At 41.1% G+C, this 21289-nt stretch overlaps 3 protein-coding genes across 4 annotated transcripts; 2 read left to right on the plus strand and 1 right to left on the minus strand.

The window, feature by feature from the left end:
* Positions 1 to 6087, plus strand: LOC117401615 (E3 ubiquitin-protein ligase TRIM39-like). Its single transcript, XM_059017104.1, has 6 exons — positions 1 to 348; positions 3272 to 3611; positions 3881 to 3976; positions 4052 to 4285; positions 4539 to 4689; positions 5238 to 6087. Exons 1-6 carry the CDS (start codon positions 86 to 88, stop codon positions 5783 to 5785), a joined length of 1632 nt encoding a protein of 543 aa, XP_058873087.1. The 5' UTR covers positions 1 to 85; the 3' UTR covers positions 5786 to 6087.
* Positions 6088 to 9662: 3575 nt separating this feature from the next.
* LOC117967569 (E3 ubiquitin-protein ligase TRIM39-like) lies at positions 9663 to 15827 on the minus strand. Its single transcript, XM_034914817.2, has 6 exons — positions 15008 to 15827; positions 13351 to 13690; positions 12985 to 13080; positions 12676 to 12909; positions 12272 to 12422; positions 9663 to 10812 (listed from the first exon to the last, which is right to left on the minus strand). Exons 1-6 carry the CDS (start codon positions 15268 to 15270, stop codon positions 10265 to 10267), a joined length of 1632 nt encoding a protein of 543 aa, XP_034770708.2. The 5' UTR covers positions 15271 to 15827; the 3' UTR covers positions 9663 to 10264.
* A 329-nt stretch (positions 15828 to 16156) lies between these two features.
* Positions 16157 to 20662, plus strand: LOC117401763 (E3 ubiquitin-protein ligase TRIM39-like). 2 transcript variants are annotated; one of them, XM_059017102.1, is made up of 7 exons: positions 16157 to 16349; positions 16643 to 16907; positions 18030 to 18369; positions 18655 to 18750; positions 18826 to 19059; positions 19313 to 19463; positions 20009 to 20662. In XM_059017102.1, the coding sequence occupies exons 1-7, from the start codon at positions 16226 to 16228 to the stop codon at positions 20554 to 20556; spliced, it is 1758 nt and encodes a 585-aa protein (XP_058873085.1). In that variant the 5' UTR covers positions 16157 to 16225; the 3' UTR covers positions 20557 to 20662. The 2 variants fall into 2 exon arrangements, with proteins under 2 accessions (XP_058873085.1, XP_058873086.1); XM_059017103.1 differs by lacking the exon at positions 16157 to 16349 and having other exon boundaries at positions 16552 to 16907.
* The last annotated feature ends 627 nt before the right edge of the window (positions 20663 to 21289 follow it).

Below are 21289 nucleotides of genomic sequence, written 5' to 3' on the forward strand. Positions count from 1 at the left end.
GTATTATTCAGAATGGTAAAGCTGAGACTTCCTGGAGTTTTAAGTTTCGTTTCTCTTGTTTTTTTCTCCCTGACGGGCAGCAGCGATGGCGACAGCGGCGTCTCCAGAGGAGAAGTTCTCCTGCTCCGTGTGTCTGGACCTCTTCACCGAGCCCACAACCATTCCGTGCGGACACAGCTTCTGTCTGGACTGCATCGGGAGCTACTGGGACCAGAGTGACCAAACCGGACTGTACAGCTGCCCCCAGTGCCGGGAGACCTTCACTCCCAGACCCGCTCTGCGCAAAAACAACGTCATGACCGAACTGGTGGAAGAACTGAAGAAACCGAGAACTCTCGTCTCCAAAAAGTATGTGCTATACCTGTGCTATAGCCCTCTGATAGTAGCAACGAAAATATATTCTCGAAGTAGGCGTACTGTTTTTAACACGTTGGCCCTGCATTATTATTATTATTATTAATATCTTAGCAGACGCCCTTATCCAGGGCGACTTACAATTATATCACATTATTATTTTTATATAATTACCAATTTATACAGTTGGGTTTTTACTGGAGCAATCTAGGTAAAGTACCTTGCTCAAGGGTACAGCAGCAGTGTCCCCCACCTGGGATTGAACCCACAACCCTCCGGTCAAGAGTCCAGAGCCCTAACCACTACTCAAAAGCGTCTTCCGACAGTCCGAAACTCGCTGTCTCCGTCGGTTTTAACCCAATTCTTATCCCGAACGCTGTTTCCGTCATAAAATGAAACATTGTTCTGTTGTTTTCCGACAGGTGGAATAGGTGCGCTTTATATAAAGGTGCCGGAATAACTATTAGGTATTTAAATGAGAAACCTATATGTTAATGACGCAAACGACATGAATTCAATCAATGGACGCAAATGACAGGATTTCAATCAAAGGACAGGTGCGATTGAAAGGTAGTAAAGGCGGAGATAAACAGAACAGACGTGTGTTTCAGGAGATACGGAGACAGAAGAGAATATATTTTTAATAGAACACAATACTAAAGCAAGTACGTTAGGACAGAAAAAAAATAGTCAGAGACGTCATTTTAATGTATTTTTAAAATGTTCAGTATTAATTAAATTAGAGTTTCATGTACCCGGTTATGGTCGATATTTTATGAGAAAATGAAAAATAAATGAATCCATATATAGATGCGTGTTTTATGCATTGATTAGGACTTTGAAACACGTGGAACCACTTTAAACGGAGAATACTTCATTAGGTGATCACTTCATTTGCATAACATTCCTCATACTGTCGGAATTGGGGTTTTGCGACACTTCTCATCCTTCCTGGACATTTTAAATTTTTGCTCGGAACACAAAAAACAGTCGGACCCCCCCCCCCCCCCCCCCCCCCATTTGAGATATTGATTCATTTTCAGATCTTTAGTGCTTGGATCAGTGTCTCAAGTTCCACAGTAGGAATCATATGTATGCTTCTGTCGGTGCAGTAGCAACAGATACCCACTAGGTGGGGGTATAGACCAAAGTGAGCACTCTTAAGGTCTCATTCACTAAACCTTCTACAAATAGAGTAAGACACAAACACCATCCCTTAACATGTGCCTAATTTCTATGAGTAAGGTGGTATGAGGTGAATGCTCTTATTAAGGTGTGTACTATGGAACTCATTAGCATGGAAGTAGTACACTTATTGATTTGGACCAATCACAATACATAAAATAGTATGTGTGCTAAACAAATGTAAATTAACTATGCAATTTTACAGCAGTAGCTAGTCATGCCGACTAGTCACTTGTAATGGCTTCGTATTCACAGCATAATTACAAGAGTAGCCAATCACCTTTGGGATAACATCTATGAGACATGAAATACACTTTAAAAAAAAAAATTAAAAATCAGATGGAATCCAGAGTACACATATTGGGGCAGCAGTGTGGAGTAGTGGTTAGGGCTCTGGACTCTTGACCGGAGGGTTGTGGGTTCAATCCCAGGTGGGGGACTCTGCTGCTGTACCCTTGAGCAAGGTACTTTACCTAGATTGCTCCAGTAAAAACCCAACTGTATAAATGGGTAATTGTATGTAAAAAAAATAATGTGGACCACACAAGGAGGCTGTGTGGTCCAGTGGTTAAAGAAAAGGGCTTGTAACCAGGAGGTCCCCGGTTCAAATCCCATTTCAGCCACTGACTCATTGCGTGACCCTGAGCAAGTCACTTCACCTCCTTGTGCTCCGTCTTTCGGGTGAGATGTAGTTGTAAGTGATCTGCAGCTGATGCATAGTTCACACACCCTAGTCTCTGTAAGTCGCCTTGGATAAAGGCGTCTGCTAAATAAACAAATAATAATAATAATAATCTTGTAACAATTGTAAGTCACCCTGGATAAGGGTGTCTGCTAAGAAATAAATAATATTGTTTTGTAGCTATGTTTAAAATATTGCTGTGTACTTAAAATGTATTTTGTATCTTTCCTTGGGGATTTTTAATATATTAAAACAAAATCATTTCAGTAAAAAAATGAATGGACCATTATTTACCATATAAGTAGGGCTCTTTATTTTTGATCACGTGATGTCCCTTTTTTCAGTTGACTGCTCAATTAAACTCTTGGAAAAGTGTAGATTGTGAAACAAGTTCACTTTAGTTTTTTTTTCTCGTGGAACTTGATTGAGACTATAATTCTGTTTCATTGATAAGGGGAAAAAAGGCATTTCCTTATTTTATTTCAAACCAAGCGGAAACAGCGAGGGAAGTTTTTAAAAAAAAAAATGTATTTAATTATTTCTACAGAAGATGCAAGCAATCAAGTCCCGCAAGTTAACAGTTCCGGAATGCAATACAGCCACAGACAAAGCCGGTCCGCCTGTACTGGCTGTCAGCGATGTGGAAGTCCTGGGCAAGGTTGAGCCTGAGGGTCCAGCCCCCAGGTTGTTCCTGTCTTTCATTGATAATGTAAAAAAAAAGGAGCCGACTTTTTTTTACATTATCGGTGACAGAGAATTGTCGTCTCGTTCAAGTTACGGGAGAAAAAACTAAAGTGATCTTGTTTCACAATCAACGGTTTTTCAAGAGATTAATTAATTAACAGAGTCGGCTCAATATTACTTTAAATGGACATCACGTGATCAAAACTAAAAACCAGAAACGAGGAGCCCAACATATATGTGTAATAATTCAGCCGATTTGTACAGTAAATTGTATATACTCCATTATATATTGTTCTTTATCAATATGAAGTCCTGTTGGCATTTTAAAATGATGTAACGCGTTGTTTTCCATGTTATTTTACTAAGGGAATCCGCAGCTCCCGCTCCTGTCTCTGCTGAGTCCGGAGGCGTGCCTTGTGATTTCTGCACCGGCGAGATGAAGCGCGGAGCGGTCAGGTCGTGTTTGACGTGCCTCGGCTCGTACTGCGAAGCGCACCTGCAGCCACACTACGAGAACGCGGTGCTGAAGAGGCACGCCCTGGTGCAGCCTCTGAGAGACTTCGAGCAGAAGCTTTGCAAACTGCACCAGAGATTGCTGGAGCTTTACTGCAGAACCGATCAGAGCTGTATCTGCGTGCTGTGTCAACACAGTAATCACCAGGATCACACGGTTATATTAGCAGAGCGAGAGAGGGCGAAGAAACAGGTATGTGCTGCGTGTCAGTTTATATTTAGAAAGATTGTTATTTCTATTAATGGACACTCATACTAGCTTGTTAACTATAACGCTATCCATACGGTGCTCAGGCCCTTATTATTATTATTATTATTATTATTATTATTATTATTATTATTATTATTATTATTATTATTCAGTTCACATGGTTGTGTTTTGTGTGATAGCATACCGATGAATGATACTTCTAGCACTAAAAAGAAACGACATTCACTTTGTGTTTGCTTTTGTCTGCACAGAAGGAGCTGGGGAAGAGACAGGCAGAAATAGAAAATCTAACTGAGAAGAGACTGAAAGAGCTGGAGACACTGAAACAGGCTGTGGAGTCGCTCAAGGTGAGTACAAAGTCTAAGAAAGACATGGTATTGTCAGGGGATGCGTGTCACTGATCCCCTCCCTCTTCTGACTAGCTCTCGGCTCAGAAGGAAAGGGCTGAAAGCGAACAGGTCCTGTCTGAGCTGATCCGCTCCATTGAGAGAATCAGGACGGAGGTGGGAGAGCTGATTGGAGCTAAAGAGAAGGCTGCAGTGAGTCGGGCCGATGAGCAAAGGGAACAACTGGAGCAGGAGATCCAGGAGCTGAGAAAGAGGAAGGCTGAGATGGAGCAGCTTTCTGAGACAGAGGATCACATCCACTTTCTGCAGGTCAGACCACGTTTCAATGCAGATGCACTGAATGGGGGTTCAGTATCAGGATTCATTTTTATGATGGTATTTATTTAGCTCAGAGCATGTTACATACTTGTGTTCAGTTGCTTTGCTGGTCTTTCTGTAAGATTCTGGGCTCCCCCTGATTATTTCCTGCACACACTGAAAGACCTCCCCAGCTGCTCAGTCCAGTGTTGCAGCCCCTGTGCTGCTTGGCTGATGAATCCTTTTCTCCACACTCCCCCTGTAGAGTTTCCAGTCTGTCTGCGCCCCTCCTGCTGCTCAGCAGCTCTTTGATAACATAGACGACTCTTTCTGGACTCTGAGGAAAGCTGTGACTCGACTCAAGGACCACCTCGAGGGATTCTGGAAGATTGAGCTCATGAAAGCAACTATAGCAGGTGGGTGCAGATATGTACAAAATCAGTACGAAATTACTGGCATTGTCCCAGAATAATAGGTTTACCTATAAAAAGAGAGTCATCTGCTTTTAAATTGCCCTTATTGCATTTATAGAAACGCTAACTGAGGTTATGGAGACAAGCACAAGAGGTGCTTTGAGTTTTTGTAAGGGCTGCAGTGTGTACAACAATAATACAAAACTGCAGGGGGCAGTGTTTCTCATATTGCAATTATTTATTTCACACAGTAACACACTGATAACTAATGGAAAAACGAAGGTCAGTTTTCCACCTGTGGCCCATAAACCACAGTTTTATTTATTTCAATATAATCTACTGTATTGAAACTTGTGAAGGACATTCCTCACCACAAGTTAGTGACAGTACATTATTCCATGTGTATTCTATGGATCACAGTGATCTATTATTTTTTGTTTTCATGAAACGGAGAGCTCTGATTTTGTATTTGCAGCTGTGCAGCAGGACGCGTGTTACCTACATGATTATTGTGTTATATTTATTCTCCCCAAACCCTCTCTTCTCCACAGCTGATGTGGCTCTGGACCCTGATACAGCACGCTTCAATCTCATCCTGTCAAAGGATGGAAAGCAAGTCAGAACTGATGATGAACAACAGCCTCTCCCTGACAATCCAAAGAGATTTGATCATTATGTATATGTCTTGGGCAAGGAGGGCTTCACCTCAGGGAGACACTACTGGGAGGTGGAAGTGGGGGAGAAGATATGCTGGAGACTCGGAGTCACCAGAGAGTCTTCTCATAGGAAAGGTTCTTTCCCTGTGAACCCCCAGCAGGGTTTCTGGACCATTAGGCGACATGACACCAGCAATCAGTTAATTGCTTTCAGTGACCCCCAGACCCCCCTCCCCCTGACCCCGAAGCCCCGGAAGGTGGGAGTGTATCTGGATTATGAGGGAGGGCAGCTCTCCTTTTACAATGTGGAGACCAGATCTCACATCTACACTTTCACTGACACCTTCACTGAGAAACTCTATCCATTGTTTTGTCCAGGTCTCTCTTATTCTGGTAAAAATGCAGCTCCACTGATCATCTGCCCACATACATACAGAGATTGAATTCAGATTTTTTATTACTTGTATTGAAGCTATTTTGGTTCCTCGTTTTTATACTTTGTTTGAGATGTGCAAATATTAAAAAAAAGCTAAAGCTAGTGAGGGAAGAAATTGTTTCTAAAGTCTTGTTTAGCACAAGAAAAGCCTTATTAGTGTTTACACAAAAAAACTCTTATTACTCCCACGAAGCATTTATTGTTCTTGTTACTCTTGTTGTGTTTCTTTATTTTGTATTTTAGTTTATATATTTAATTATTTTTGAACTGTAACCTTGTATTACAGTGTAACATGTGTAAGTCGCTTTGGATAAATGTTTCTGCTAAGTAAGTAAATAAAACAAAAATCATAGAAAATCTGTGTTTTTCTGTGTTATTCTGCAGCAAATGGATTCCTAGGATCCCTGGTAATCACACATTAGTTGATTGTGTGTGTGTGTGTGTTTTTTTTAGAAAGACTACATGGATTAAATAAATGTAATTCACTGTACAGTATGACAGGGGACCCATTTTTGTGTGACACCAGCGTTGTGTAGCCAGTGCTATTGTCACTCGCATTCCTTGAGTATTAAGTTGACCAAACAAACAAAAACATTTAAAGTAGTTTATTCTAGTTTTTACCACATGCAAGAATAAATAGCTTCACATTTCTTTATAATAGTTTCTCTTAATTTAGAGTAGTTCTGAGTTTTCAACAATATTGAGATCTCTTCATTGTATATCTGTCGTTACCTGGCTTTGAGCTTGTCTGGAGAATCCTACATGCCAGAAATCAACAACCTTCCTCATCCCATTCAAATCATGTGACAGTGTGACCTTTCAACTCTGCTAGCCCACCTGCTCTCTGTGCCTATATAAATATAGACAATTAGGCCTACTGTATCTGTTAACTATCATTCAATATTATTTGAATATATCAAAATGTAACATTAACTTTCAGACATACTGAACTGTGTGACCACTGAAATAAGTGACCAGGGTGAGGTGGCACCTGGACTGGATTATGCTGAAAGAACAGTTGAATTATGTACAGGTAATTAACAACAAGCGCTTTGATGCAAATGGTTTAATGAGAATGACTCTCAATGATGCGCCTTCTACTAGGATAAGCTATTGAATGCCTTATTCATCAACCTAGATAAGGTGCACATTAAAGCATAAGGTGCATGGTAACACACACCTTCAAAATAAAGTGGATAGCATGTGCTGAATACGCCCCATGTATAGTATTGTATTAACATGATGTGTAGATAGTACTAATGATGGGGGTGGTATGCATATGATATATTCACTAAACCATAAGGTGCACCTTAAATCGCAAGCAGGTTTTATAAGCTGAGATCCTTCTTATAAAAAGCTACTTTTCAGCACAAGTTTTTTTTCTCATCATAGATCTGGGTAACACAGAATGGCAGTCCAATCAGATTATGGACCGACCCAGACAGAGCAGTTAATTGAACTTAAATAACATGTATTATTATTATTATTATTATTATTATTATTATTATTATTTTATTATTATTATTATTATTTTATTATTATTATTATTATTATTATTATTATTAAAAATTTCTATACTTATGTGGGGCCATTACAGCTCTGGCCAGAAGTTTTGCATCACCCTGTAGAATTAACACATTTTACTTCATAAAGTTGAATGAAACCTGCTGGGTAGAAATGTGCTGACCATGCAAATACACCACATGACTGAAAAAAGTATTCACGCGTGCATAAAATGAATTCAGAAAGTATCTCCATTGCATCTGTGCGCACCATGCACCATGTTTTATCTACCCTTATCGAACGCATTTTTGTACTGTTTGCTTGCATGAATTAACTGAATTCCACCTGTTTAGCACCGTGGCAAAGTGGTTTGCAGTGTGCAGGTGTAGAGGTGATGCAGTGCTCAAGACAAGGACAGACAACAAAGTACTGGAGAAGTGATGGTTTATTTATAATCCAAATTCTGATGACAAAACAGTAAACAATAATGATAACAGACAATACACAATGGTTTGCGTATTGCTCTGTTTAATCCACAGGTTGGCTCTGAAATAATAGTCCTGTTATTCAAACGCTCACAAGTCCACACAAGTGCAATGTGGTCCGGGTTTGGATCGTGTTTCAGCCGTCTAATAACAACAGTCTTTAGACACGACAAAACAAACAACACTCAACGATTACAATATGGCTCTCCTTCGGGTTTAGCGTTAACCATAACAAAGGAACAGATCACCTCGCTATGTCCCCTTTTGTACTGTCAATCATGACCACTTGGTTAACCTCCAATCCGCGGCTGCCACATCGTTTCCCTTCCGGGTCGATGATTTAGTATACCGTAGCTCCGCCCCCTTTCTAGATGACTGACTTCCGTTTAACCCTGGGAATGAATTGTCTGGCCATCCAGACCAGGGCACTCTGTTCCCTTTACGTAGCGCCCTCACAGGTCGGGATGGAGATTTATCACCAAGAATCATTGTCTCTGTCACAAGCGCATAAAAAAACTTTGATGGAAAAGTTTTCCTGGTAACCCTAAATCGGCAGCACTCAGTAAATATATATTTGCCATTTTCAAATGTCCTAATTCTTGATGTTATCCCAAAGGTGATTGGCTACTCTTGTAATTACGCTGTGAATATGAACATACTACTGTAAAATTACCAGCCCCTATGTAATAGTTAATTTACATTTGTTTAGCACACATACTATTTTATGTATTGTGATTGGTCCAAATCAATAAGTGTACTACTTGTGCATTTTTGACATGGATGGCCTTCCATGCTAATGAATTCCATAGTGCACACCTTAATAAGAGCATTCACCTTAGTGAATACCACCTTACTTGTAGAAATTAGGCACATGTTAAGGGATGGTGTTTGCGTGTGTCTTATTCTATTTGTAGAAGGTTTAGTGAATGAGACCCTAAGAGTGCTCCCTTTGGTCTATACCCCCATCTAGTGGGTATCTACTGCTACTGCACCGACAGAAGCATACATATGATTCCTACTGTGGATCTTGAGACACTGATCCAAGCACTAGAGAGCCGAAAATAAATCAATATCTCAAATGCTTAGATTGCACATTCATGGTTCTTAGTGTGAATATAGACTGGTGTAACCACACTGAAAACATTTTATTTTTTATTAGTTTATTTAGCAGACACCTTTATCCAAGGTGACTTACAGAGACTAGGGTGTGTGAACTATGCATCAGCTGCAGAGTCACTTACAACTACGTCTCACCCGAAAGACGGAGCACAAGGAGGTGAAGTGACTTGCTCAGGGTCACACAATGAGTCAGTGGCTGAGGTAGGATTTGAACCGGGGACCTCCTGGTTACAAGCCCATTTCTTTAACCACTGGACCACACAGCCTCCTAACATGCATGACTGTGAGAGGATGGTGATGTCCCCAGACCAGGAAACACTCAAACAATAATTGAATTAAACACTCCCATTAAATCCAGCCAGGTGTTTCCCATTCAGCCCTAGAGGCTTCTGGGATATGTAGTTTTTTTAAGGCCTTTGGCCATGACACCCCTCCCGTGGACTACAAAATGACCATAAACCTTATTATTATTATTATTATTATTATTTATTTTTTAGCAGACACCCTTATCCAGGGCGACTTACAGTCGTAAACAAAAAATACATTTCAAGAATCACAGTACAAGTAATAATACAATTAAGAGGAAGACAAAATACAATGACTTCAGTTCTAGTAAGTACAAGTATATTACAAAATACGATTCAATATCAGAGCAGATAACAGTGTCAGTGATAGTTACATCAGGATACGATTAAATGCAAAATACTACAGATTAAATAACACTTGACAGATTACAGTACTCTAAAGTACAGAATTAAATGCAGTAAAATAGGTAGCAGATAAGTGCAAGTAAAGCGCATTTAAGGAAGAGTGATAAAGTGTCCAGAGGGAAAAGAGGAGTTCTACAGGTGCTGTCTGAAGAGGTGAGTCTTGAGGAGGCGCCGGAAGGTGGTCAGGGGTTTTTTTTTCGGAGTGATCTGTAAAGATGGTTCAGTCAGTGTTGTTGTCTGTGTCATCACAAACCATATCTCCAGTTACTGAGACATGAATACAATGTTTCAGCTTGCTACACATGTCTATAGCAAGAAACTAAAACTATTTGAGTAATTGTAATAAGAACCATTCACAATGATTTGAAACATGAGACACAGGTAAGGGGACTAAAAAAAACAAGCCTTTAATTTGAATCAGCTTACTCTTGAAGAAGGCAGAAAGGCTTTTAGCAGCACAATATTGCTACTGATGTGTCTTATGCAGAACCAAATGGAGCCTTGGATTAAGTTACAAGAAGTTGGTGCTAAATACAGTGGGTTTTGTTCTGTGAAAAGACACATTAAAACCACTTGAATTAAATTATTTAGTTGTTTATTTCTAGTTTTGTTACATTTTCCTTTGACATAAAATGTCGACGACAATTTGAAGTAAAAGGAATTGTGAATTTAACCTGTGTATGTATGTGGGCAGATAATCACTGGGGCTGGATTTTTACCAGAGCAGCAATTGCCAGGAGAAAACAATGGATAGAGTTTCTCAGTGAAGGTGTCAGTGAAAGTGTAGATGAGAGATCTGGTCTCCACATTGTAAAAGGAGAGCTGCCCTCCCTCATAATCCAGATACACCCCCACCTTCCGGGGCTTCAGGTTCTTGGGAAGGGGGGTCACAGGGTTAGTCGCAGCATAGAAGTTATTGCATTCATCCTCCCGTAGCACAGTCCAGAAACCCTGCTGGGGGTTCACAGGGAAAGACCCTTTCCTCTGAGAAGACTCTCTGGTGACTCCGAGTCTCCAGACTATCTTGTCCCCCACTTCCACCTCCCAGTAGTGTCTCCCTGAGGTGAAGCCCTCCTTGCCCAAGACATAGACATAACGATCAAATCTCTTTGGATTGCCAGGAAGAGGCTGTAGTTTATCTCCAGGTCTGACTTGCTTCCCATCCTTAGACAGGATGAGATAGGGGTGTGTCGTATCAGGGTCCAGAGCCACATTAACTGTGGAGAAGAGAGGGTTTGGGGGGAATAAATATATAACAATAATCATGTAGGTAACACGCGTCCTGCTGCACAGCTGCAAATACAAAATCAGAGCAGTAGACCAGGGGTGCCCAGGACGTCGGTCGACCAGTCGATCCTGAACTCAGTTGTAGTCGACCGCAGAAAATGTCAAAACTTATGCAGTTAAAACGTATTTTGCCAATTCACAGCGTGGATATATTATATTATATTATACCTAGGGCTTCTGTTTTTCGGGTTTTATTAATTGTATTTTTCTGTGTTTATTTTTAGCTATTTACTAGTTTTATGTCAATCTTTTTTTTTCAGGGCTTTCGTTTTTGATATACTGTATGAAATTAGTGTTTTTGGTTACTTTTCAAAATGTTTGAGTGTTTTTTTCTGTCAGAATATGTATAGTAACTGGACAGTACTTGCACACTTAAATTGTACCTTCTTTCCTTTGCTGTCTTCCACAACGAAATCCCTATGGTCACAGGCACATTCTTCTGGGGTTTTTGTGTGTAGGCATTTTTGTACATTTCGACACAGTTCTGTTTTAAATCCTCTGTATCTTAACTGTAATACAGCTTGAAATCCTGCTAACAAGCCTCCATCCTGATTGTAATCTCGTTTTAAATCTCGCAAGAGGAGTCTCCAATAGAAATGTAGGAATGTGCTGCCACTCAGTAGTTGGGGCAGGTTTAAAGTATTCAGAACGAATCAATGATAGATGCAAGTCAGGAAGGCGGGACATTGCCCAGCAGCACTGGGAAATGTATTTATTATTATTTTTGTAGTAGGTTTTATTTTTTGAATGTGAATAGGGTAAAGTCAACGTGAATTGATCAACCATTTCCATAGTTTTTTTTCTGGTGTTTATTGGCTGTTATTTGGGTGTTATTTTTTTTGTATCGGGGGTGTTTTATCAGGTTTTATCGGTTAAATCATAAGTCCTAATTATAACCCCTTCCCGGGACTCTGGTCTCTTGTGGCTACTGTTCAATAATTCCACAAGGTGGCACTGCTTCTCTAAACTGCTGCTGAGTGTACAGTAGCTAATGCTATCAGTTGCTATTTCCTCGCAGTTTCACGTTTAAATCACACACGTACATTTCCAGCAGTCTGGCTGCGCAGTGCGGTGTCGGTCTAAGCAGGAAGCGCTGCTGTGGAAGTTATTTGAAGAAGGGTAAATCAGCGCCCAGCAATAATACAGTCAACCTAACGTTACAATCTCTCACCATTGCCCCGTTGCTAGCATTTCACAAACTTTACCACGTTTACAGAGATTTTTTTTTTCTTTAAAGTTCATCTTGTGTTTTTCTCCAAACCTCAGTTACCTAATTTCATTTTTATAAATGTAACAAAGTGCCATTTAAAAGCAGATAATGATCTTTGTGTACAGAAACCTATTCTGGAACAGTAATTCCGTACTGATTTTGTACATATCTGCACCCACCTGCTATAGTTGCTTTCATGAGCTCAATCTTCCAGAATCCCTCGAGGTGGTCTTTGAGTCGAGTCACAGCTTTCCTCAGAGTCCAGAAAGAGTCGTCTATGTTATCAAAGAGCTGCTGAGCAGCAGGAGGGGCGCAGACAGACTGGAAACTCTACAGGGGGAGTGTGGAGAAAAGGATTCGTCAGCCAAGCAGCACAGGGGCTGCAACACTGGACTGAGCAGCTGGGGAGGTCTTTCAGTGTGTACAGGAAATAATCAGGGGGAGCCCAGAATCTTACAGAAAGACCAGCAAAGCAACTGAACACAAGTATGTAACATGCTCCGAGATAAATAAATACCATCATAAAAATGAATCCTGATACTGAACCCCCATTCAGTGCATCTGCATTGAAACGTGGTCTGACCTGCAGAAAGTGGATGTGATCTTCTGTCTCAGAAAGCTGCTCCATCTCAGCCTTCCTCTTTCTCAGCTCCTGGATCTCCTGCTCCAGTTGTTCTCTTTGCTCGTCGGCCCGACTCACTGCAGCCTTCTCTTTAGCTTCAATCAGCTCTCCCACCTCCGTCCTGATTCTCTCAATGGAGCGGATCAGCTCAGACAGGACCTGCTCGCTTTCAGCCCTTTCCTTCTGAGCCGAGAGCTAGTCAGAAGAGGGAGGGGATCAGTGACACGCATCCCTTGACAATACCATGTCTTTCTTAGACTTTGTACTCACCTTGAGCGACTCCACAGCCTGTTTCAGTGTCTCCAGCTCTTTCAGTCTCTTCTCAGTTAGATTTTCTATTTCTGCCTGTCTCTTCCCCAGCTCCTTCTGTGCAGACAAAAACAAGCACAAAGTGAATGTCATTTCTTTTTAGTGCTAGAAGTATCATTCATCGGTATGCTATCACACAAAACACAACCATGTGAACTGAATAATAATAATAATAATAATAATAATAATAATAATAATAATAATAATAATAATAATAATAAGGGCCTGAGCACCGTATGGATAGCGTTATAGTTAACAAGCTAGTATGAGTGTCCATTAATAGAAATAACAATCTATTCTAAATATAAACTGACACGCAGCACATACCTGTTTCTTTGCCCTCTCTCGCTCTGCTAATATAACTGTGTGATCCTGGTGATTACTGTGTTGACACAGCACGCAGATACAGCTCTGATCGGTTCTGCAGTAAAGCTCCAGCAATCTCTGGTGCAGTTTGCAAAGCTTCTGCTCGAAGTCTCTCAGAGGCTGCACCAGGGCGTGCCTCTTCAGCACCGCGTTCTCGTAGTGTGGCTGCAGGTGCGCTTCGCAGTACGAGCCGAGGCACGTCAAACACGACCTGACCGCTCCGCGCTTCATCTCACCGGTGCAGAAATCACAAGGCACGCCTCCGGACTCAGCAGAGACAGGAGCGGGAGCTGCGGATTCCCTTAGTTAAATAACATGGAAAACAACGCGTTACATCATTTTAAAATGCCAACGGGACTTCATATTGATAAAGAACAATATACAATGGAGTATATACGATTTCCATATTACTCATATATGGAGAGCTCGTCGTTTTGGTGGTTTTATTTTTGGTCACATGGGTCTTGAATATCAAAGCTTTTCCGAGGGTCGGGGAGGGCTTTTATGGCGGGGTTTTAACTTTCCATCTGTTTGGGAACCTGTTTGCTGCTAGAGATTGCTGCGATTTTAGAGGATGAAAGGGATCATGTAGCTGCTAGAATGAAAAATAAATAAACAAACGAATATACAAATACATAAATCTATACATGTATTTATTTCGACATGCATTTCTATATTTATTTATGTATTAATTTATACCACCTGGAAGTTGATTACTCATTCCCGGTGTAGTTGACAAAGCAGCGCGTCCTTTTTCTGTGTGTTTTAACTCACTTACACATCTTGCTCATTAAATATGGAGGTATCCCTAGATAGGTTATCATCCCCTCTTTGAAAAAACACTAAAGATTTTACTGAGCAAGCCGTCTAATGGGGGTAAATTGGGCATCAAAAGACGTGACTCCATGCATTCTGTATTGGTCATAATGGGCTACACTTTGGGGTTCTGCTGATCACGGGGTACGGCTTGCTCACTATAATCTTTAGTGTTTTTTGCAAAGAGGGGGTTATAACCTATCTAGGGATACCTCGATATTTAGTGAGCAAGCCGTCTAAGGGGGGTAAATGGGGCGAAACAAGCGGGTAATATAGGGTACCGCTATGCTGCTGATCCAGATTTGTTATTAATATTTTAGTTTTTTTTTTTTTAAAGGCGCGATTATTTTTTAAATAGTAGCAATATATTAATTGAGCAAGATGTGTAAGTGATTTAAAACACACAGAAAAAGCACGCGCTGCTTTGTCAACTACACCGGGAATAAGTAACTAACTTCCAGGTGGTTTAATTTATGTATGTCTTTATTTATTTGTTTTTCACTTCAGCATAAAACATCCTCCATAACCGAAACTATAATTTAATACAGTAGACATTAAAAAATAGGCTACATTAAAATAGGAGCTCTCTAACTGTTGAAAACACCAGAAAGGGGTTTCATTTTATGATGGAAACAACGTTTGGGATAAGAGGTCGGGCTAAAACAAACAGACAGTTTCGGACGGTCGGAAGACGCTTTTGATATGCAGGGCCAGCATGTCAAAGTTAAAAACAGTACGCCTATTTCGAGAATATATTTTCTTTGCTACTATCAGAGGGCTATAGCACAGGTACAGCACATACTTTTTGGAGACGAGAGTTCTCGTTTTCTTCAGTTCTTCCACCAATTCGTTAAGGACGTTGCTTTTGCGCAGAGCGGGTCTGGGAGTGAAGGTCTCCCGGCACTGGGGGCAGCTGTACAGTCCGGTTTGGTCACTCTGGTCCCAGTAGCTCCCGATACAGTCCAGACAGAAGCTGTGTCCGCACGGAATGGTTGTGGGCTCGGTGAAGAGGTCCAGACACACGGAGCAGGAGAACTTCTCCTCTGAAGACGCCGCTGTCGCCATCGCTGCTGTCCGTCAGGGGGAAAAAAACAAGAGAAACGAAATTTAAAACTCCAGGAAGTCAGAGCGGAGTTATGAAATGAGTTCACAAACACTGCACAGTGAGGCGGGGTTTGGAAAAACAACCACCGGGTAGTGTTGCTGTGTTTTACATGAAGTGACAAGGGGAACTGAGCGCTGGCTACCAAAAGGAGGCTGTGTGGTCCAGTTGTTAAAGAAAAGGGCTTGTAACCAGGAGGTCCCCGGTTCAAATCCCCCCTCAGCCACTGACTCATTGTGTGACCCTGAGCAAGTCACTTCACCTCCTTGTGCTCCGTCTTTCGGGTGAGATGTAATTGTAAGTGACTCTGCAGCTGATGCATAGTTCACACACCCTAGTCTCTGTAAGTCGCCTTGGATAAAGGCTTCTGCTAAATAAACAAATAATAATAATAAAGGGACTGATTCGAGTCTGATTAGGTCAGGCGCCCATCGCGTTGGAAAAAAAATGCACATTGATACACAATTATTAAATGCCGAACTGTTTCCTTACAACATCCAGCATTTTTTTTAAATTGAAAACACCTGCTTCCGTTTTGACCTGCAGTTTAGTCGTTCTAAGGAAGTCACGTGTGTTTGTGTGGGTTTATAATCCACACGTTTTAATTGCTTTTAAATTGTTACGCTTTATAGTGTCCCACGCAGTCATTCTGCACTGGTAGCAAATGCAAATTGTATTTGCGGTAGCATCTCAACAGCGAGACAGATTTTTAAATATATTTAAAGAGGATTGTCTGTTCAGGGCTATCAGAGCAAGGGACCTGAGTTGGAGTTCGTTTTGCGCGTGCGCGCAAGCTGTAGACTAGAGAGCGGTCAGACGTCACTCAAGTTAAGCTGAGCCCCAACCCCTATTGCATAGCAGTTTCACGCATGCCAGGTTTTAATAGAACCTTGCTCTATCCGCAGTGTCACGAAGCTCATGCGTGTCTTATTAAACTCATCGGGAAACCAGGAATGGATGAAACTGCTATGCAATGAGAGTCTTCTTTCCATCCCTGGGGTCTACATTAAACGTTATTGGTTATTATCCATGCAATACCTACGTATGTATGTGTCTATACTTTGTTTTAACGGCGCACAAGTGTAGGGCAGGGAGCATGTATCGAATAAACAGCCTCTTATCCTAAACAGACTCGAATATTCAGTCCCTTTTGGTGGCCGGCGCTCAGTTCCCCTTGTCACTTTATGTAAAACACAGCAACACTACCCAGTTGTTGTTCTATTTCCAAACCCCGCCTCACTGTGCGGTGTTTGTGAACTCATTTCATAACTCCGCTCTGACTTCCTGGAGTTTTAAATTTCGTTTCTCTTGTTTTTGTTCCCTGACGGACAGCAGCGATGGCGACAGCGGCGTCTTCAGAGGAGAAGTTCTCCTGCTCCGTGTGTCTGGACCTCTTCACCGAGCCCACAACCATTCCGTGCGGACACAGCTTCTGCCTGGACTGTATCGGGAGCTACTGGGACCAGAGTGACCAAACCGGACTGTACAGCTGCCCCCAGTGCCGGGAGACCTTCACTCCCAGACCCGCTCTGCGCAAAAACAACGTCATGACCGAACTGGTGGAAGAACTGAAGAAAACGAGAACTCTCGTCTCCAAAAAGTATGTGCTGTACCTGTGCTATACCCCTTTGATAGTAGCAAAGAAAATATATTCTCGAAGTAGGCGTACTGTTTTTTTTAACACGTTGGCCCTGCATTATTATTATTAATATCTTAGCAGACGCCCTTATCCAGGGCGACTTACAATTATATCACATTATTTTTTTTTTTTAGATAATTACCTTAATCTTGTAACAATTGTAAGTCACCCTAGATAAGGGCGTCTGCTAAGAAATAAATAATATTGTTTTGTAGCTATGTTTAAAATATTGCTGTGTACTTAAAATGTATTTTGTATCTTTCCTTGGGGATTTTTAATATATTAAAACAAAATCATTTCAGTAAAAAAATGAATGGACCATTATTTACCATATAAGTAGGGCTCTTTATTTTTGATCACGTGATGTCCCTTTTTTCAGTTGACTGCTCAATTAAACTCTTGGAAAAATGTGGATTGTGAAACAAGTTCACTTTAGTTTTTTTTTCTTGTGGAACTTGATTGAGACTATAATTCTGTTTCATTGATAAGGGGGAAAAAAGGCATTTCCTTATTTTTATTTCAAACCAAGCGGAAACAGCGAGGGAAGTTTTTAAAAAAATTTTTTTTAATTATTTCTACAGAAGATGCAAGCAATCAAGTCCCGCAAGTTAACAGTTCCGGAATGCAATACAGCCACAGACAAAGCCGGTCCGCCTGTACTGGCTGTCAGCGATGTGGAAGTCCTGGGCAAGGTTGAGCCTGAGGGTCCAGCCCCCAGGTTGTTCCTGTCTTTCATTGATAATGTAAAAAAAAGGGGTCGACTTTTTTTTACATTATCGGTGAAAGAGAATCGTCGTCTCGTTCAAGTTACGGGAGAAAAAACTAAAGTGATCTTGTTTCACAATCAACGGTTTTCCAAGAGATTAATTAATTAACGGAGTCGGCTCAATATTACTTTAAATGGACATCACGTGATCAAAACTAAAAATCAGAAACGAGGAGCCCAACATATATGTGTAATAATTCAGCTGATTTGTACAGTAAATTGTATATACTCCATTATATATTGTTCTTTATCAATATGAAGTCCTGTTGGCATTTTAAAATGATGTAACGCGTTGTTTTCCATGTTATTTTACTAAGGGAATCCGCAGCTCCCGCTCCTGTCTCTGCTGAGTCCGGCGGCGTGCCTTGTGATTTCTGCACCGGTGAGATGAAGCGCGGAGCGGTCAGGTCGTGTTTGACGTGCCTCGGCTCGTACTGCGAAGCGCACCTGCAGCCACACTACGAGAACGCGGTGCTGAAGAGGCACGCACTGGTGCAGCCTCTGAGAGACTTCGAGCAGAAGCTTTGCAAACTGCACCAGAGATTGCTGGAGCTTTACTGCAGAACCGATCAGAGCTGTATCTGCGTGCTGTGTCAACACAGTAATCACCAGGATCACACGGTTATATTAGCAGAGCGAGAGAGGGCTGAGAAACAGGTATGTGCTGCGTGTCAGTTTATATTTAGAATAGATTGTTATTTCTATTAATGGACACTCCTACTAGCTTGTTAACTATAACGCTATCCATACGGTGCTCAGGCCCTTATTATTATTATTATTATTATTATTATTATTATTATTATTATTATTATTATTATTATTATTATTATTATTATTATTCAGTTCACATGGTTGTGTTTTGTGTGATAGCATACCGATGAATGATACTTCTAGCACTAAAAAGAAACGACATTCACTTTGTGTTTGCTTTTGTCTGCACAGAAGGAGCTGGGGAAGAGACAGGCAGAAATAGAAAATCTAACTGAGAAGAGACTGAAAGAGCTGGAGACACTGAAACAGGCTGTGGAGTCGCTCAAGGTGAGTACGAAGTCTAAGAAAGACATGGTATTGTCAAGGGATGCGTGTCACTGATCCCCTCCCTCTTCTGACTAGCTCTCGGCTCAGAAGGAAAGGGCTGAAAGCGAGCAGGTCCTGTCTGAGCTGATCCGCTCCATTGAGAGAATCAGGACGGAGGTGGGAGAGCTGATTGGAGCTAAAGAGAAGGCTGCAGTGAGTCGGGCCAACGAGCAAAGAGAACAACTGGAGCAGGAGATCCAGGAGCTGAGAAAGAGGAAGGCTGAGATGGAGCAGCTTTCTGAGACAGAAGATCACATCCACTTTCTGCAGGTCAGACCATGTTTCAATGCAGATGCACTGAATGGGGGTTCAGTATCAGGATTCATTTTTATGATGGTATTTATTTATCTCGGAGCATGTTACATACTTGTGTTCAGTTGCTTTGCTGGTCTTTGTGTAAGATTCTGGGCTCCCCCTGATTATTTCCTGTACACACTGAAAGACCTCCCCAGCTGCTCAGTCCAGTGTTGCAGCCCCTGAGCTGCTTGGCTGATGAATCCTTTTCTCCACACTCCCCCTGTAGAGTTTCCAGTCTGTCTGCGCCCCTCCTGCTGCTCAGCAGCTCTTTGATAACATAGACGACTCTTTCTGGACTCTGAGGAAAGCTGTGACTCGACTCAAAGACCACCTCGAGGGATTCTGGAAGATCGAGCTTATGAAAGCAACTATAGCAGGTGGGTGCAGATATGTACAAAATCAGTACGAAATTACTGGCATTGTCCCAGAATAATAGGTTTACCTATAAAAAGAGAGTCATCTGCTTTTAAATTGCCCTTATTGCATTTATAGAAATGCTAACTGAGGTTATGGAGACAAACACAAGAGGTGCTTTGAGTTTTCGTAAGGGCTGCAGTGTGTACAACAATAATACAAAACTGCAGGGGGCAGTGTTTCTCATATTGCAATAATTTATTACAGTAACACACTGATAACTGATGGAAAAAACGAAGGTCAGTTTTCCACCTGTTGCCCATAAACCACAGTTTTATTTATTTCAATATAATCTACTGTATTGAAATTTGTGAAGGACATTCCTCACCACAAGTTAGTGACAGTACATTATTCCATGTGCATTCTATGGATCACAGTGATCTATTATTTTTTGTTTTCATGAAGCGGAGAGCTCTGATTTTGTATTTGCAGATGTGCAGCAGGACGCGTGTTACCTACATGATTATTGTGTTATATTTATTCCCCCCAAACCCTCTCTTCTCCACAGCTGATGTGGCTCTGGACCCTGATACAGCACACACCGATCTCATCCTGTCAAAGGATGGGAAGCAAGTCAGAATTGATGATCAACTACAGCCTCTCCCTGACAATCCAAAGAGATTTGAATGCAGTGTCTTTGTCCTGGGCAAGGAGGGCTTCACCTCAGGGAGACACTACTGGGAGGTGGAAGTGGGGGACAAGATAGGCTGGAGACTCGGAATCACCAAAGAGTCTTCTCAGAGGAAAGGGTCTTTACAGGTGAACCCCCAGCAGGGTTTCTGGACTGTGCTATGGGATGATGAATGCAATACCTTCTATGCTGCGACTAACCCTGTGACCCCCTTTCCCAAGAACCTGAAGCCCCGGAAGGTGGGGGTGTATCTGGATTATGAGGGAGGGCAGCTCTCCTTTTACAATGTGGAGACCAGATCTCTCATCTACACTTTCACTGACACCTTCACTGAGAAACTCTATCCATTGTTTTCTCCTGGTCTTTACTACTCTGGTAAAAATCCAGCCCCAGTGATCATCTGCCCACATACATACACAGGTTAAATTCACAATTCCTTTTACTTCAAATTGTCATCGACATTTTATGTGAAAGGAAAAAAAATAACACTGATGTCACAAAAATATAAATAAACTGAAGGATTTAATTGCAGTGGTTTTAATGTGTGTTCTTATTTAAAAAAAGTTTTTTTTAAGACTGACTTCTTAGAACTTAAACTAAGGCTCCATTTGGTTCTGTATAGAACGCATCAGCAGTAATATTATGCTGCCAAAAACCTTGCTATCTTCTTAGAGTTACTTGATCCGAATGATTTATTTGTTTCTCACTGTAGCCTTACCTTTGTCTCAGGTTTGAAATCATTTTGAATGGTTCTTATTATAATTACTCAAATAGATAGATAGATAGATAGATAGATAGATAGATAGATAGATAGATAGATAGATAGATAGATAGATAGATTGATTGATTTGAGTAATTATTGGAAATATAATTCTCTATATCTGGTCTATATCTTGTATTGTTGAGCTATATTTCGTGTACATCCTATAGGGACAGATCTATGGTCACAGGCACATTCTTCTGGGGTTTTTGTGTGTAGGCATTTTTGTACATTTCATCACAATTCTGTTTTAATTCCTCCATATCTTAACTGTAATATGCATACTATTTGTTTTTAAAAGACTATTATATTGGTTTTGTCTTTAAAAGGTTTAAAATAAAATATAAAAATGTTTTCATTGGGTGGGCCACATTTATAAACAATCACAATAAAGTCTC

This window comes from Acipenser ruthenus, chromosome 55, assembly GCF_902713425.1.
Source record: "Acipenser ruthenus chromosome 55, fAciRut3.2 maternal haplotype, whole genome shotgun sequence".
NCBI classification, from domain to species: domain Eukaryota; kingdom Metazoa; phylum Chordata; class Actinopteri; order Acipenseriformes; family Acipenseridae; genus Acipenser; species Acipenser ruthenus.

What these genes read in the sequence shown, in the direction of transcription:
- LOC117401615 (XM_059017104.1), top strand. Translation starts at nt 86, where the DNA reads ATGGCGACAGCGGCGTCTCCAGAGGAGAAGTTCTCCTGCTCCGTGTGT. An exon ending in AGGCTGTGGAGTCGCTCAAG is followed by an intron (nt 3,977 to 4,051) that starts GTGAGTACAAAG and finishes TCTTCTGACTAG; the next exon opens with CTCTCGGCTCAGAAGGAAAG. An exon ending in ATCACATCCACTTTCTGCAG is followed by an intron (nt 4,286 to 4,538) that starts GTCAGACCACGT and finishes CTCCCCCTGTAG; the next exon opens with AGTTTCCAGTCTGTCTGCGC.
- LOC117967569 (XM_034914817.2), bottom strand. Translation starts at nt 15,270, where the DNA reads ATGGCGACAGCGGCGTCTTCAGAGGAGAAGTTCTCCTGCTCCGTGTGT. An exon ending in AGAACTCTCGTCTCCAAAAA is followed by an intron (nt 13,691 to 15,007) that starts GTATGTGCTGTA and finishes TATTTAACTAAG; the next exon opens with GGAATCCGCAGCTCCCGCTC. An exon ending in ATCACATCCACTTTCTGCAG is followed by an intron (nt 12,423 to 12,675) that starts GTCAGACCACGT and finishes CTCCCCCTGTAG; the next exon opens with AGTTTCCAGTCTGTCTGCGC.
- LOC117401763 (XM_059017102.1), top strand. Translation starts at nt 16,226, where the DNA reads ATGCGTGTCTTATTAAACTCATCGGGAAACCAGGAATGGATGAAACTG. An exon ending in GAGAGAGGGCTGAGAAACAG is followed by an intron (nt 18,370 to 18,654) that starts GTATGTGCTGCG and finishes TTGTCTGCACAG; the next exon opens with AAGGAGCTGGGGAAGAGACA. An exon ending in ATCACATCCACTTTCTGCAG is followed by an intron (nt 19,060 to 19,312) that starts GTCAGACCATGT and finishes CTCCCCCTGTAG; the next exon opens with AGTTTCCAGTCTGTCTGCGC.